Source organism: Rhamphochromis sp. 'chilingali', assembly GCF_963969265.1.
Source record: "Rhamphochromis sp. 'chilingali' genome assembly, chromosome: 5".
Classification (NCBI taxonomy): domain Eukaryota; kingdom Metazoa; phylum Chordata; class Actinopteri; order Cichliformes; family Cichlidae; genus Rhamphochromis; species Rhamphochromis sp. 'chilingali'.
In genome coordinates, this window is record NC_137932.1 from 14,227,191 (window position 1) to 14,245,066 (window position 17,876).

The following is a 17,876-nucleotide window of genomic DNA, read 5'->3' on the forward strand; positions in this document are numbered from 1 at the left end:
AATTACAACAAATAATCACAGTGTTTGCTTCCACTTTAAAATAAAAGCATTGATAGCCACATATTCTTTACGACTTAACAACAAAGGGAAATTCTGCATCTGTGCGTGTCTGTTTACATTTCACATTAACATCTGGTGTAACCTGGTTATCAGAGCTCAGAAAACCTACTTCTTATCTGTTTTAATATTTAAAAGATTACAGGAATAAACCTGACCATTAAATCTGAATCTAGAGGAAATTGGAGCAATGACGAGCTACGTCGTGGTGAAGTTTATTCCAATCTCACGTGATGAGTCGCCAACTGACATGGACATGATCTATGAGTACATCGTCAGCTGAAGCCACTGTAAAGAGAATAAAAGAATTATTGTCATTTACTGTAGCACAGCAAAAGCCACATTGATGATACCATTTCTGTGTTTTGGTTTTTACTGTGTGACTCAAGTCAGCAAAAAAGATATTAGAAACACCCTTCAGGGAAATGTAGTTTTCACTCTGTACATGGTACACTTCTCGATTTCTGTAGTTCCAGGCTTTTCCCCCCTCATTTTATTCCTACTTTAAGTTTTATTCTTTACAAGGTCACAAATGACCTAAATAGGACCAGATTAAGTTATGGAACGAGGCACAGAACGGCAAAAATAAGAGTGTCTTACCTCCAGCACGTTGAGCTTGATTATTCCATCTCCATCTTTGTCAAAGGCACTGAATGCTCCTATAAGAGACAACAGATTATGGAGCTGGGTAACTTTTCAACCACTCAGAGCTTTAAAAATACATTAATTCATTCTGTAAGATAATTAGATTCAGTAAAGTAAATTTAATATCACTATATCATCATAACAATGTCTTAAATCTGTCAAATAGGCTAATAATCAGTCCTATGCAAGTGTTTTTGGCACCAGATGTGTGTGGTCTGTACTTACTGAACATGCCTTCTATCCTCACAAAGCAGCAGATGTAACTATCAAAATCAATGTTCAGGCGTTCATCTGCATAGCGCATGGCTATGATGTCATACAGTTGTTTGTTGAGTTGAAAGCCTGATATGGAGATAAAAAATATATATTTAAATATGTAAATTACATCATTCTCACATTAAACTGGAACGCACAGGCAAGGAGTGCATTGGCAAAATATGTTAATTCTAAAAAGAAATAATAATTATTGTGCTACAAATGAAAAATCTGTTTTTTCTGCTCACCTGCATCATTAACAGCATTCCTCATCTCGAAACTACTGATAGACCAGGTTTTATCTTTGTCGTAACGTTTGAAGATGAGCTGCAGACCCAAAGTCGGACAATCAGATAAAAACATATCAAGCATGAGCAGACATCAGCTGTGGTTAAAGCTATCCTACCTGCCAGTCCTTGATCTTTTTCCACAAGTGTTTGAACTCCTGCAGATTCAGCTTTCCTGTCCCATCAGTCTGAGCACAAAAGCATCAGTCATGGAAACACCTGCTACGTACTGTTCAACCCAACTGTTTTACTTTGACTTTCCAGAATAAAGTATTTACATAAGGTGCAATGTTCTGTTCTGTTACTGGGAAACTGGGCAAACAGTAGAGTTATGTGCACGCAATCCTCTAATTGAAATCAGTTGAAAGGATACGTCCATTAAGGCGATCATACTCCGACACGTCTCGAGGCTGAAACCTTCTGACTTTATGTTATTATCTGTGGAAAAGCACAGCTCAGTGTGAATGCCGAGCACGCTGGCGGCAGCTGTAATCGCAATCTTTTCTGCGTACTCACGTTTGGAAAGCACGTTTTTTAAGATCGTTTTGAGTTCATTGGCACAGATCTGCATGTCCTGAGGGAGCGATGATTTGTTTCATATTAGCCGATGAGAGTCTTTATAGTGTTGTCCTCAAACTAACTGTGCAATACTCACATCACCAGCAATCTGTTGGTAAATAGCCCTGAACTGCTTTTCCTCGTCGGTTTCCTCAGGTTGGAGAAGTTTCCGCTGAAGGAGAGAGGAAAGAAATTATTTACAAAGACAGGTTCACAAAAAGAAACTGCGAAGACTTAGAAACGTGAAGGAAAGAAACACTGATGAACTTTGCTGTGCAGCAGTAACTAAAGATTAGAAATAAGGTTTCAAAGTTCGAATGCTTCTAACTCAAAGAGTCCAACACCTGTAGTTGTGGAAGAAGAAAGTTTTCACAGGAATCTGTGCAGTCCCATGAAAAACTAAAGCATGGCTGATTCAGTCACTTGTAGAACTGCACAATAACCTGAAGTAATCATTTTCTGTATGACTTTATGAGTCTTTACAATGTTGGGTCAGTTCATTGGGGACATTTGTGCACAGGACCTCGATTCTTTTCTTTTTCAGTCATTCTGTTGTAGATTTGTTGTTGCACGACCCAGTTTCAGCTTTCGGCAGCTGTTGACGGATGGCCTCACATTTGGATCTAGAATACTTTGGTATACACAGGAGTTTATGGTTGACTCAATGACAGCAAGGTGTCCAGGTCCTGTGGCTGCCAAACAAGCCCACATCATCACCCCTCCCTCAGCATGCTTGGCAGTTGGTATGAGGTTTTTGTGTTGATATGTTGTGTTTGGTTTTCACTAAACGTGATGTCGTGCACCTTCACTTTGGTCTCGTCTGTCTAAAGGACACTCTTCCAGAAGTCTTGTGGTTTATTCAGATTCAACTTTCTGAGCCAAAGCTCTGCTGCCATGTTTGTTTTAGAGAATAGAGGCTTCTTCCTGACAACTCTTCCAGTTCAGTTTCTCTGAGCATTACCTTGGGGTGAACTTGGTGATACATCCACTCCTGGGAAGATTGTTGCATCGTATTGACACACAACAGAATTTTTCTCATCAGTAAACAGTCAAAACCTCTGATTTAAAGAGGTGCTCCCACTTTCTGATGATCAATTAATCAAGTGCATTTGATTACAAGCACCTAAAAGCACTAACAGTATACGTCGTTTCTGAGAGGACTGCAAAGAAAACTTTTTTACACGAGTTATGGATATAAGTTTTAAAACTTAAGTTTATATAGACATATAAGCGATCAAAGTGGCACCTTTGAGGAATTCCCCCTTTCATCAATTCATGACCCAATGCATGCGTCCAAATCAACAAAGACTGGTTTCACCAGAAGATTAAAGTACTGGAACGGCCCAGCCAGAGCCCAGACCGGACTCCACTACTGAGTCTGTGTTTGGCTTTGTGGGGAAATAATTGTGGATAATCTTCTTCCTGCCAGACAACGATTTTTCCTGATGTTCGAAGCAACAAAGTTGGGTCATTTTCAAAAGGTTTTCACTTGAAGATTTCACTTTAATTTCATACAGAACGCTGTACACTCAGTCAGTCTCTATTTGGTACTACTGTGCAGTATCATGTAGTCCAATACATCTTCTCTATCATAGGATGCATGTATAGCACTCATAATAATCAGTTGCTGCTGACATTGTTGTAAAAGTGTAAATCAAATTTCATATAAATTAATAAAGTCATATTTAAAGGTAGTGTTACACTAAAATATATCGACAGAGTGTTTTGCTTTGTTATTGTTGTTCTTGTGAGCAAGTCACAAAGTTATTTAATTACCATACTAACTGGTCTTTATAGGCATTATAAAGGGAAAGCAGGTGTATATATATATAAGGTGTAACATTAGAAAGGGGTTTTCATGGCTTTTATCAGTCTATTTAATCATTAAATGATTGGATGTGTTTCTCTATGATACCAGAGGAGAGCAGCATATGGGAAAAACAAGACTGCGGACAGCTAACATTAGAGTGTCTCTACAGGAAAACAGGTGCAGCTGAGTTACTTGAGCTCTACTGGCTTCAGACTCAGTTGTTTTATTCCCAGTGATGTTATCTGATCCAGTAAAGATTGCATTTTGGAGTCATCAGTCACCAGGAAAATATGACAGACATGAGCTGTTTGCCATGTGACAGAAGACTCGCCACACCGAGGACATTTACCTTTGGTTTCTTCTTCTTCTCCCCCCGAATCGTGTCGTGCTCGATTTCTTTGCTGGCCAGTGCTCTATCTGACACAAATACAATAGGCTGACATGTAGAAAAGACAAAAAGAATTTAAAAAAAGAGTCAGTTTGCAGTAATCCCACTGGTCATAAACTCTACATTTAATATTGTGTCGGCAAACGCTTCTAATAGCTGACACGTGTTGGAAAGGAGCAGTGAAGAAAGAGCTCAGCAAAAAAGCAGCCTAACAATCCAACTGCTACAGACATTCATTACCTTTTCTTTCTGTTTCTTTTCTTGCTGGTGACCAATAAGACAAGGAGAGACAAAAAGATGAAATGAGATGAAATGGAGGAGGAAACACTTGGAAGTTCAAGTCTATTAGTTGGTCTGAGTACAGAACATATGCATCAGAACAAGCTAGGGAAAGTTCAAGAGTAAAGTTAATGAATATGTAAGACACAAAGCTGGGCTTTGAAATCAAATTCTAACCGACATTGCAGTGATCTGTAGGACATGCTGATCTGAAAGGCATTTTAATGCAGACTTTATTTTTTTAAATTTTTTTATTTTTTTTAATGCAGACTTTAAACAGGTCGTATTAGTGTCATATTCAGCCAGATATATGTATGTATGAATAAGAGGGTGGGCGGGGCCCTGCCACTTTTTGTTGGAGCAGCCAATTAGGAGCGAGTGAGGTTAAGTGGAAGGGAGCTTGTTTCATACAGTGGATTAACTGAAGGGGGTGCACCTAGGATACATGAGGGTTATTTTGAACCAAATATATGCAAAGCTACTTAAGTTGAGTCCAAGAATACGGAGTTGTATGTGAGCATAGTGTTAAAGTTAAATGTGGCATCTAATGACTGTCTGCTGCACTCCATGGAAAGATGAATTTAGTATTTTCATCCTTCTTGAAGCGGGATTTTCCCCCCAATATTCTTTATCTTTTCTACTTTTCATCTCTAGTGCTTTGGTGTAAGGAACTGAACCTGCATATTTGTATGTATGGATTAACAACCCCGTCTTTGTGTCCTTCATCAGAGTCCTTCAGTTATATTAAAACTCCCATAAAAAGGAAAAGAGGTGATCTCCATTTCCATTTTGTACAAAAGAAACAATTAAAGAAGATATAGTATGGTTTACACTTCCCCAAACAGTCAATACACTGTCACAGCTGAGAAAGTCCAGTATCTTCATTAACTGAGTGCAAGTATGATGAGGGAGTTGAGTGCTACAGTAAGGATGTGATGCAACCCCAACTAGCAAATTTGGCACTGTATAAATAAATAAACAAAATTGAATAGATGTTTCTGAAATACACTCACCAGCCACTTTATTAGGTACACCCATTCAACTGTTTGTTAACACAAATCAGCCAGTCATCGTGTACATTTCTTCAACAGCAGCAGAAGAACAGGAAACCGAGGCTACAGTTTGCATAAGCTCACCAAAATTGGACAACAGGAGATTGGAAAAAATTTTGGGTGGTCTGAGTCTCAATTATGGATGGTTGGGTCAGAATTTGGTGTAACCAACATGTAGGCACAGATCCATCATGCCTTGTATCAACAATTCAGCCTGCTGGTGGTGGAATAATGGTGCGGGCACCTTTTGGTCTCCTTAGTACCAAAAACATTTAACTGCCAGAGCCTACCTGAGTATTGTTGGTGACCATGTCTATTACTTTCTGACCACAGTGTATCCATCTTCTGATGGCTGTTTCCAGCACAGTAACATGCCATGTCACAAAACAGGGGCAGTTATAGCTCAGTAGGTAGAGTGGTGGCCCCATGATCGGAAGGTCGGGGGTTCGACTCCACTGAACGGTTACCCCGAGGTACCCCTGAGCAAGGTACCGTCCCTACACACTGCTCCCCAGGCGCTGCCTTATTACATTATTAAACTCAGATAATCTCAAACTCGTTTCTTGAACATGACAATAAGTTCACTGCACTCAAATAGCCTCCACGGTCCCATGATCTCAATCCAATAGAGTACCTTTGGGATGTGGTGGAACGGGAGAGTCCTATCACGTGTGCAGCTGACAAATCTGCAGAGCAAAAAGGGTACAACCTAGTACTATGAAGGTATACCTAATGAAATGACCGGTGAGTGTGTGTGATTAAAACACAGGTTTCTAAACAGGAAAGATAAACCAGCCTTTCAGTTTACAGTCCACTGCAATAAAAGCAAGAACATATTTTAACCCCACTGCTTCTAACATTACGCTGCAAACCTGTGTTTGATCTGATCCAATCGTAGTCTCTGCCTCCCTGTGGAGAAAAGCAAACATACCTCAGCAATGCTGCCTTTCTACATCTTGTAATTTTAAAAGCAATTTGGCTCTCAAGAAAAACACGATAGTAACCCTTACTCTGATGTGCTCTGCTTCTCAGAGAAGACCCTGAGGATGAACTCTCCTTCTTCGTGGGGTTTAAAGATTGTGGGGATGATGACGTACTCACCGGGAGGCAGACAGAAACGCTCCGTTACCTCCCGCAGGTTAATGTAACTCTTGCATTTTGCCTTGGAGGCTGTGTAGAGGAAGAAGTCCTTCTGCAGATGTTGATTCTGCCCACACATCTGTGAACAGGGTTGTAGAAATGGTGACTTGTTAATGATAGCAATAAGAAATATTATAATGTATTGTAACTTTTCTTTCCCCCCTTTTTATACAAGTGAAACCTCTCTTGGGGATACAAGCAAATAAAGTGAAAGATGCAAGATCATTATACCTCCTTCGGCACCTGCAGAGACACAAAAGAAGTTAAATATCAGGTTAACTTCTCAAATCCTGGACACGTGTGTACTTTCTGAAGAAAAAATGAGGTGTGATCACTACCTCGTAGATGGAAAAGCCTATGGTGAGAAATTTGGCCCCTTGATGGCGCTGCATCCTTCGACCTTTCTGCATCAGTGCCACGACAACAGTGCAGGCCACCTGCTCGTCATCCGGGTCATCGTCCTCCTCATACAGCTGCAGACGATACTGAGGGTTTGTCCAAAACGTGTCTGTAAAATACACAAAGTAAATATGCAGCACAGATTCATATAAACACGAATTATGTAAGTGAGAGTTTTTACAATATTGTCTTTTAAAAGTATGAAAGCTGATCCAAAAAGAACAAAGCCTACCTGGGAAGTTCCTACAGCCACCAGCAGAGCTTCCTCTCACCCAGCGACCCTCGTGGACCGACACTGTCCAGGTGTTTCTTTCATCCCCCTGCAGCGTGTCGGGGGTCAGGTTGCACATCTCCAGCTTGCTGAAATTCTTCTTGAAATCAGCAAAGGACATCCTGAAGTGAAACACAAAAGAAGTAAAAATAAAAAAGGTGCTTGCTGAGTAAATACAGTCACTAGGTTCATCATTCCCTCACAATGCAATGCAAACAAATGGTTCTCAAGTAGGAAAATGTTAAGTAAACAGTGGCAGAACAACTCCAAAGAGTTTTACAGATATTTGAGTACAGTTAAATACATTTAGCATTCACCTAGGTTTTATTGGCTTTTGAAATTTGACTGTAGTATTATACTGTAAAAAGTTAGAATTTGTATCTCTTTGCAGGTTCATTTTGTAGTGAACAAAACTGCTTGGTGGATGGGTTTTGCTATTTATAGGTTTTTATCAGTAGTGGGGCAACAAAGAGGCCATGCACGGTGGCAGTTGAAAAGTCATTCTATGTACACTGATATCTCAAAGTCACCATAAGGTGTTTGACGCTAAGCTGTGATTTGAGCTGAACACTAACAGTGATGGTAGCTATATTATACTGTAGTAGGAACTTCTCACAAAACTGTGGATGAAAGATTTCAAAAAAAAAAAAGTTAAGTCATTATAGACAAAAAGGTGTGTGGGAAGGTGTTTCACTCACCAGAACTCACTTGCCTCTATGGTCTGTTTTTTCAGGTTTTCTCTGTCTGCAGCGGAAATTGTCGACCACTCCTTTGAACTGTGGAAAGATCAAATTTCCTAAATACAAACTAAGCAAATAGGAGACACTATTTTTTTAATTATGCTGGCAAGTGGTGAGACCTCCACTACCACCATGTCTTACTTAAGGGTGATATGCTGCGTTATTTAAGAGTAAAAATATACAAACTTTGCACTCCAGGGTCCTTTCCAGAGCACAAAACCCCAGGGATTGCGCAAACGAATCAGGCGAATTCTTGTGTCCTTTGAAACCTCATCACACTTGCAAAGAAGCAGGAAAAAAAAAATAACCAAAAAAATGCCTTGTCCACCAGACGATGTGCATTTACATGGATGTCTCACTCTACCTCCTCCAGGCTTATGATGGAATAGGCATGACCCCTGACCAGCCCCTGCTCAGTCCGACTCTCCAATTCACTCTCTGAAGAAACCTGACAGACAAAGCATACATCATATGTTTTATTATTAGACTCCATAGTAGCTTTGACTGATTCACAGTTCAAAATAATCCTTGTTTATCCTATACTTGGTATTGTTGTGGACACTCAGTTTATTCCCTGTCCGAAATAAGTCATTTTAACTCTAAGCCATTTTAAGCCAATAACAGCAAAACAGCAGGTGGGTGGGGCTGCGTGCCTGAGAGTTACATATGACAGATATCTGCTCTCTTTGACAGAGCTGAGGGGAGGGAAAAAAATGTAGAAAACTTTGTGTGAAATCTGTGCATTTTACTTGCTAACACTTAAAATGAAGTGAAAGAAACATGACAAAGAGTGATGCTTTAACCTCAAACACATACATCTATGGAGCAGCCCATCAGTGAGCCTCTCTCCAGTGCATTCTTCATGATCTTGTAGAGCTCTGTGGGATCATCAGACAATTCAAAGTACTCGGTAACTCCACCTGTGAAATCCTCCATGGCTTCCAAAGTGTTCCCTCCTTTCAGTGCCTCATAAGACCCGTGCAACCTGAGAGAGAGGTCGATCATTCTGGTCAGTGTGCTGACATGTGTGTTCTCCGGGGCTGATACTTTTCACACAGCTGGCTGTCAATTCGGGAAATATGAGGACGCTCGAGGTGTGTCACAAATCAGTGTGAGAGTACACTGCAAAAGTACATACGGCTCAGTAACACAGTTCATAATTGGTTGCTAAATCGCAGTTTAAGACTGAGATTTGTTGTTCAGACTAAAACTTTTATTGAAAAACCTCAATTTGCGTTAAAAACACCTGAAACAGTTCAATGGCAGACTTTTTTTCAATAAGAAGAAACAAGAACTGTCGTTCGGTGTATGGACTGGAAATCTGAACCACGCTGAACAGCAACGCATGTCAGATGACGGTGTGCATGACTGCTTGACTGCATGGGACATTAATAGGCTCTGCTTACTTGGCATAAGCTTTTTCCAAAAGAGCGCTCCAGAACTCGTTCTTTCTGAAAGACTTTGTGAAAACCAGCTGGTTGTTGCAGGTGGGAATGCGGTCGTCCACGACGACATCAATCCACTCGCCATAACGCCAGAACTGAGTGTGGAAACAACAGAGAAAATCATTGATGACATGGCAAAGTATTTTTACCATACAAGGAAAATAGCTCGCCATCCACAACATGATTGATTTATTTATCAATTTTAAGTAAGGCGAAACAACTGATAACTTTTCATGTGACATGTGAAAAACATCTTTTAAACTTTTATCATCAGCTCAAAATGTGTTCTATGCCCTGGACTACTGCAATTCATTGTTTTCAGGAGGTCCAAAAATCTCCCTGAAAAGCTTTCAGTTAATCCAAAATGCTCCAGACTGAGTACTGACATATAACTGACATATAGGGACTATAAAGAGAGCATATTTCTCCTGTATTGGCTTCCCTTCATTGGCTCCCTTTTAAATCCAGAATTGAATTCAAAATCCTGCTCCTCACATACAAGGTCTTAAATTAACAGGCCCCAGCTTATCTTGATGACCTTTTAGCACCATATCACCCCATTAGAGCACTTTGCACTTGTTGTTCATAGAGTTTTCAGGCCCCTCTTCTATGGAGTCAGCTTCCAGTTTGTATTCGGGAGACAGACACTATCTCTATTTTAAGATTAAGCTTAAGACTTTCCAACAATTGCATATAGTTAGGGCTGGATCAGGTGACCCTGAATCCTCTCTTAGTTATGCTGCAATTGGTGTAGGCTGCTGGGGGACTCCCATGATGCATTAAGTTTTTTCTTTTCAGTCACCTTTCTCACTCACTATGTGTTAACAGACCTCTCTGCATTAAATCATACTTGTGATTAATCTCTGTCTCTCTTCCACAGCTTGTCTTTTATCCTGTTTTCCTTCTCTCACCCCAACTGGTCACGGTAGATGGCCCCGCCCCTCCCTGAGCCTGTTTCTGACTGAGGTTTCTTCCTGTTAAAAGGGAGTTTTTCCTTCCCACTGTCGCCAAAGTGCTTGCTCATAGGGCGTCATATGATTGTTGGGTTTTTCTCTGTATGTGTTATTATAGGGTCTACCTTACGATATAAAGCGCCTTGAGGCGACTGTTGTTGTGATAAAATTGAATTGAACTGAATAAACATGAAGCAAAAATTCTGTCTGAAAAAAGGCATCAACATTTTTCATTTGACAGAAATATCTGTATATCCTTCATCATATCATGTTTCACATTAATAGATACTATAGTATAATTCCATGTTGAGATATTTGGACTTTTTAAAAAAGGTTTTATTGTCATCTACTCAAATGTGATTTTGAGTTACGTCTTTAAAATTTTATAACACTTTATAACACTGTGTTTATTCAAATATGTTTTTGAGGCAAACATTAAACGTTTTACCCCATTGTATTCATTTTAAAGACTGAGCTATGAGTGAACATATTCACAATCAGGTTATTAACACTAAATACACTCAACAAAACCAAACCAAGGCGCATTTTTACACTTTATCCAAGAACATAAAAATGTATTTATAAAAAATTACTCTCCCACTGACCAAACGATCATAGTAAAAAACTAATATATCGAAATCTGAAATACTCTTTGACATATGTTTTACTTGGTTTTCCTTTTACTATAAATTTGACACACATAAAATGGTTTTCTGTTAACAGCACGATGCCCAAAATGTCACATTTCAACCTGGAAGTGGAAGATGCCGGCGTAGTTTTCGGTGAAGCTCTGGTCCGGGGGAATAACTCTGTACAGCAGCTTCTCGTTCAGCGTGAGACAGGCGATGGCAGCCAGCAGCCAGCAGTCACCTGTCGACAACAGATTGATGAGCTGTGATTTCATCCAAACAAATTACCTCACAGGGTAACAGAGTTGTCACACACCAAATTGCTGCAAGTGTCAGAATTCGAACTCGAACTCAGGCTCGAGGTCAGTAATTGTTCAGCATGCTCACTTGCCCCATAACCAATATAAAATCAGATGCAGATGAAACTGACACTTACACTGCTCGACTTAATGCTTTCAGGCTCTGGTAGCTGTTTTGTTTGATGTCATCCCTTTTATAAAAATTAGTTAGAGGCAGGGCTTTTGATAGTAAACTATTTGCACTGCCAATTTAGAATCACTAATTAACCTATTAATTAAAACCATGCATGTTTTTGGACTGAGTACCCGGAAAGAATCCGCACAAACATGAGGAAAACATGCAAACTCCACACAGAAAGGCCCCAGCTGGAGCTTCTTGCTATGAGGCGACAGTGCTAACTTAACATACAGGCTTAAAAAAACCACTGTAATGTCTTTTCAAAAGAGTGAAATGTGGGTAAAATCACTTTTTTGAAAGCGCAGACAGTTCAGATGTTACCTAATTCTCCCTGACAGATGTCTGTTCTGTTGGCTCCATCTATGATGAACTGGGGGTTTTCACAAATTTCCTGGAAGACAAAAAACGTCAGGAAGGGAATTTTTAAAAAAAATATGTTATGAAATCTCAGTCGTTTCACATTATGAAAGTAATGATGTACTTTTTCATTTAACCAAAGGATGTTCTCCATGACATAATGCATTTGTTATGTGTCAGCAGATGACGAAAATGACTAAAAGGCAGAATAATTGTTCTTTCCGTGGAGAATCGGTATAGAATCTCAATTGTTATATTTTCTTCATCCAGGAAGTGAAACTCTTGAGATTAAAAATCTCTTTTGCAACACTTCCTGCGTCCTGACAGACAGTTACCCCGTGAGAAACCTGAGCACCAAGAGAAAACCCAGGACTTTCTTTCTTTGCGCCACTTTTCCTTTGGTATCAAACTGCATGGAAAAAGTTGGCTTTGTATATAAAACCAGAAACTTTGGTTCCAAGTTATTTGTACAGATTAAGCTCCTGATTATAATGTAACGGATACCAGACAAAGGTTCTGTACGGCTGTTTGTGTTCATACAACTTTAATATCTGCTTTCAAACATCAGATTTATGTTTATTCAGTAATTTGTATCACAAAATTATTTTTTGACATCAAATTATTTTGATCCCAGAGTTTTGTTATGTATGTTTAAATATACGATATATTTTATACATGTATAAATCTGTAATGATTTTCAAACCTGTTATTTAAAAGCTTAGGGAGAGGGTGGCAAAAGCTTGGAAAAATAAGTGGTACTAAAAAGAAACAGCTGGGGAAACATTTTGCAATTAAATAGTTTATTTGGCAACAGGTTAGTAATATGACTGGTTTAAAAATAACCTCTTAGAGGCAAAGTTTCTCCAGAGTAAAGGGCAAAGCTTCACCAATCTGCAAAGAAAACTGAATTCACGAATTGTGGCACAATTTTAGAATAATACTCCAAAATGTAAAATTGTGACAACTTGGAATATTTCATCATTTAAAGTGAATAATATCATCACAAGGTTCAGAAACTCTGGAGAACTCTGTGTATCAGAAAGGCTGAAAATCAGTATTGGATGGTCATAATCTTTGGGAACTGAGGCAGCACTGCACGATTCTGGCATGGGAATCACTTCCAAAAATCTTTGAATGTGGACACAGTTCATTCTGCAATCCGCAAATGCTTTGTGATGCAAAGAAGAAGCCATGTATGAACATGATCACATCTAGAAATCTCATTTAAAAACGACTGAAACAAACTGAAAAACTGTTCATCTCTGAATCTACGATCGTCTCTGAACTCAGCCTGTGCATCTGAAAAGGCACTATCAGTGCTGAAAGGTATATACGGGTTTTAGAGTGACATGTGCTCCTAACGTCTATTCAGAGAGAGCCTTACTTATTCCAGAAACACAATGGTAAACCACATATTGTGTCTATTAAAAAGCACAGCTTCGTAAAAGAAAAGTCCCTGTGCTGAACCTTTTCAGAATTGGGTTTGTAAATATCCGTCTCCTCAACTCTTCTCTCCTCGTGTCATTTCCTCACCTCTTTTGGGACGGATTAAGGTCTTTAGTTGAGGAGTTTCAAAGATTTGAAGCTTGTGAAATGATAAAGGGGATTTGTCCATCCTGACATGCTGCCCTGGTTTGCTTTCTGTTTTTACCAAACTTCTCATGGTTAGATTTCAGATTACCGCTTCCCCAACACTCAATTTATTTGCAATATAAAATATATAAAATATAAAAGCTTATATTTCTGTTGATGGAAAACTAAAATCTGGATTTACAACTGAAAGCAAGTGATGTAATGCCTTCTGCCAGGTCAGGTTTTGGAACCATGAGACGCCCTCTGCATTCACTTCATATTTACATGGAAGCTCCTGTTAGAGGCCCTCTGGTATAAAAGACCTCACCTCATAACTCCTGATTACAAATGTATTTGTAAAACAAGGCGTTGTTGTCCAGACTGTCTACTATAATGAATATTCACACACATATACATACATGATTTCAGCATTTGACTTAAGTATGAATTATGCTGTGGGTCATACATCTCCATTGTATAATACAGCCTGTGACTAAGGCCGTAATTCCCCTGAATTAAAATGGAAAATGTATTTTATTTGAAATTACAAAATATTTAGATTTGGTACACAGAATATAATGTAAGCAATTTTTAGTAGTGTGCAATTTCATAGTAATTTTGAAGAAAAACAAACTATTTTTCCCCATTTTACATCATAAAATATAAAAATGCAGTTTCATGTTCCTGATTTAAAGCACCCTCCACAGCTGACCCCTGTGTGGCATTCAAGTATCACTGATCTCAGCTGAGTGTCTCACGCTTCATTGGTGAAACTTGAAGCAGCAATCAGCCTTCGTGTTAGTGTTATACTGAATTTACAAAGCAGGCATTTAAGAATGAGATTAGCGAATAATGTTGGGTTGAAAATTATTTTCTTATGATTTAATGAAAATGTAAAAAATATATCATACCATCATGCTGAAAGGAATAGACAGAGCCATATGTATGCTGTTCATACAGGTCAGTGATGATGCAATACATATATGTATTTATTTATTTCTATTTAACACCTTTTATAATCTTGCACCCGGGTTTTTAAACAACTTTTTATCCTAACTTTTGATTTTCTTTTCATTTTTATCATACTTCCGTCAATTTTGTGTAATGGAATCGAATGCCTTTGTACAACACTAAAAAGCGTTGAATAGGAAAAAAAATGTAATACTTCCACTTTGTTGTGGTTTTAACTCCACTTCCTTTATCTGATATCCTATATTACACTACAGATTTCAATTTTTTTCTTCTTTTTGTTCGCTCATCCAGCCAAAGGATCGATGAGCTGATGTCATGGCGAGGCATCAACTGTCCACAAATCTGTCCGCCCACAATTGACAAGAACTAGGTGTGTCACGAAGTGTAACAGTTTAAAGCTCTTAAATCCATGACACATACCACAATGTGGTTTTTTGTGCATATTTCCAGCCTGTACATGCTATGCAGGGTAAGAAATATGGACACTGTAGCTCATAAAGCATTTATATTATGACGGAAACATTAAATATGCTAAAGCAAAAACAGCTGATTAGCAAGGCGTCCAGTTGAATCCACTGATTTATTTACTATGTAAAGATCCAGGTGGTCAGCTTACATTTGTGAGCTAATATTTGGAATAATTCAAAAAGAGCATTTTACATTCTGGCATTGATTCATAAGTTTTGTGTAACAGGCAGGACTTTTCTCATCGCTGCTTCTGCCTCTTGGTGTTAATGTCTTTCTCAGTGTGTTTGCATGTAACGCGAACATGTCTGAATACCTTTTGCCAAATGCCACTTTAACGACTGCCAATCTGACTCATTTATCGCCAAAGGCAAACGCCCTGGAAAAGTATCAAACCCTTTTGGGAGTGTGCATCATAAAAATATGAACCCCCGAGGTCAATGCTGAGTTGCTAGTTTGAATCCCAGCACCAGCTGAGTGCGACCCTCTGCGTGAGAGTCACAGCTGTCTGTGATTGTAGAAGGTGATAACCGAGCGCAATGCGTGAGCCACCATGCAACCGTCTGAACCTGACACTCCAGCCATGTGGTGTGGAGGAAGTGATAAGGTACACAGATTTAAGAGAAGCACCTATGTAAACATGTAAGAGACTCATTCGCATTATGTGCAACTTGGCCCAAACGACACGATCCCTGAAGACTGGCACTCACCGACGGACGTTTCCATTCAATCTTCATTGAAGGTTTCCTACTGTAGAAAAGTGAGGAGTCATCTGCAGGGAACAGAGGGTCTTCAAACATAACATTCTTCTCCACATATTTGTCTCGCAGCTCCAGAAAGGTCTTAAGACGCTTGGCATCTTTGACAGCTTCATTCCTGCTGAGAATTGCTGAGTAGATGGAGTTTGACCCTGCATTTGGGTACTCAGCTTTGGTATCCAGCTGGAGAGATGTCTCAGTTTCATAAAGCACTTTCACCTTTGTTTCTTCAACGAGAAGCACTTTGCCGTCTTGTTTCTCATCTCCCATCTTGTTAGTGAACTCCTTGGCCTTTCCTCGGCTCTCTCAAGTGCAAAACGGGAACTCTGTTGCACAAGAAGCTTCGAAATAGCCCCAAAAACGTTCTTGTAACCTCCCTGATTCCAGTGCTCACTTTTAGTTCCTTTATTTAATAAAAAATGCTGTCATGGGTCATGGGCAGCCACCAGTCTTGCTCTCACACCAGCACTCACTGTTGTGTCCCTGGAGCTCATTGAACCTAATTATAGACCTTTTAAAAGAGGGGCGGGGGCTTCTCAGAGGGAAACTCTGACCCTGTCCTAACATTTCCAAGTCACAGTGAGAGGTTAAAAAGGGTGGTCCATATTCTAAAAGAGCTTAATCAATTTTTTTTAAACTTTTGACAAGAAAATCTGCAATGTGGGTCAAGATGAGACTAGAAAATAAGCTGCTACTATAGTCCTCATGCCACTTCCTAAAAAATATTAATTGAATTGTTGGTTAGTCCTTTTTATAATGTACAGCTTGATAATTACTACTTTCATACAACAGTCAAAGATACACTCACTGGCCAATTTGTTAGGTACGCCTTGCAAGTACCTGGTTGGACCCTCTTTTGCCATCAGAGCTGCATTAATTCTTCATGGCATAGATGAGACATGGTGCTGGAAACATTCCTCAGAGACTTTAGTCCATATTTACATGATAACATCACACAGTTGCAATGTGAGGAGAGATGTGAATCTCCTCTTCCACCACATCCCAAAGGTGCTATATTGCATTGAGATCTGGTGACTGTGGAGGCTATTATAGTGCAGTGAACTTATTGTCATGTTCAAGAAAACAGTTTGAGATCATTTGAGCTTTGTGACATGATGAGTTATCCTCCCGGAAGTAGCCAGGTAGATGGGAACACTGTCATCATAAAGGGGGGGACGTGGTCAGTAACAATACTAAGGTAGGCTGTGGTGTTGAAATGATGCTCAGTGGGTGCTACATTGTTTTTCCAGTCTTCTATTGTCCAATTTTGGTGAACGTGAACAAATCTGATCTGCTTCAACGTTGTATGTTTTGTGTTCTTCAATGATGTTCTTCTCTATATCTTGGATGCAGTGACTGGTTATTTGTGGTTATCTGACACCTCAAAGCGCTCTGGGAATACTCTTTCTGACCTCTGACATCAATGAGGCATTTTTACCCAAAAAACGTTGCTCACTGGATATTTTCTCTTTTCCAGACCATTCTTTGTAAACGACAGCGATTACACCAACAACCAGGCCACAATCAGAGTCACTTAAATCATTTCCCATTCTGATGCTGAGTTTGAACTTCAGCAGGTCATTGTCAGCATGGTAAATCAGTTAGTTACACAGGTGTACCTAACAAAGTGGCCAGTGAGTGTAATTAAATTTACATACATCCAGCCAATGGGCAGTGAGGAAGAATTATTCTGGAATATTTCTGTGAATTTAGAGTTCACATTTTTTGTAACTTTATCTTACCTTGAAACCACAAAATATTAAAAATGCAGCATAATACTACACAAATATCTACATATCGACAGAAAAGGCTGTTATACTATCTATAAATAAATATTTAATGCAGACTCTACAATATTTTGGATTTAATACCTTTACACAAACCTAATTATGTACAACACAAAGTCAAAAGTCAGGAGGTAAACATTTTCAATTAAAAAACAAATTAAGTGGTGTGTTCTGCTTGAATTTGGACTCAATTTAAACCCAGTTTAATTCAACATTAGTCGTGTAGACTGAAAAGACACCTAGCGGTAAAACAAACGCAATAACACTGACTTCCTTGTGAATGGTTTTATTTGGCTGACAAAGACAACCATTCACCGGCATTCACTATTCAGTTGGCCTACATGTCTGTCAGTCAATGCCCATAACAAATACAAAAAGGAAGGCCGTTAAACACTGGTTGCCAGGTCTGAGAGAAACACGCTTTCCCCCCCCAGTCCTTTAATAACGAAGCATTATGACATTCATGCCTTCTAAATCTTCTTCTTCATTTGTGGCTCCCTTTACATGAATAAATCAAACTGATTATGTTTAACTGTCTTAAAATTATCAGGTAAAATGATGGCCTACCAAATCAAATATT

The 17,876-nt window shown here is 39.2% G+C and overlaps 1 protein-coding gene across 2 annotated transcripts; it reads right to left on the minus strand.

The window, feature by feature from the left end:
• Positions 1–165: 165 nt before the first annotated feature.
• capn3b (calpain 3b) lies at positions 166–15,969 on the minus strand. 2 transcript variants are annotated; one of them, XM_080882570.1, is made up of 23 exons: positions 15,462–15,969; positions 11,707–11,776; positions 11,031–11,149; positions 9,288–9,421; positions 8,698–8,866; positions 8,246–8,329; positions 8,068–8,159; positions 7,840–7,917; positions 7,103–7,263; positions 6,810–6,979; positions 6,703–6,714; positions 6,342–6,550; positions 6,204–6,240; positions 4,241–4,264; positions 3,962–4,048; positions 1,900–1,974; positions 1,761–1,818; positions 1,618–1,682; positions 1,364–1,432; positions 1,206–1,284; positions 928–1,044; positions 658–716; positions 166–345 (listed from the first exon to the last, which is right to left on the minus strand). In XM_080882570.1, the coding sequence occupies exons 1-23, from the start codon at positions 15,777–15,779 to the stop codon at positions 319–321; spliced, it is 2,313 nt and encodes a 770-aa protein (XP_080738696.1). In that variant the 5' UTR covers positions 15,780–15,969; the 3' UTR covers positions 166–318. The 2 variants fall into 2 exon arrangements, with proteins under 2 accessions (XP_080738696.1, XP_080738695.1); XM_080882569.1 differs by having other exon boundaries at positions 1,618–1,818.
• Positions 15,970–17,876: the final 1,907 nt, after the last annotated feature.

Coding starts and splice junctions, on each gene's coding strand:
- capn3b (XM_080882569.1), bottom strand. CDS start 15,779: ATGGGAGATGAGAAACAAGACGGCAAAGTGCTTCTCGTTGAAGAAACA. Junction 1,819..1,899: donor ACCAACAGATTGCTGGTGAT/GTGAGTATTGCA, acceptor TCGCTCCCTCAG/GACATGCAGATCTGTGCCAA. Junction 717..927: donor GAGGATAGAAGGCATGTTCA/GTAAGTACAGAC, acceptor TGTCTCTTATAG/GAGCATTCAGTGCCTTTGAC.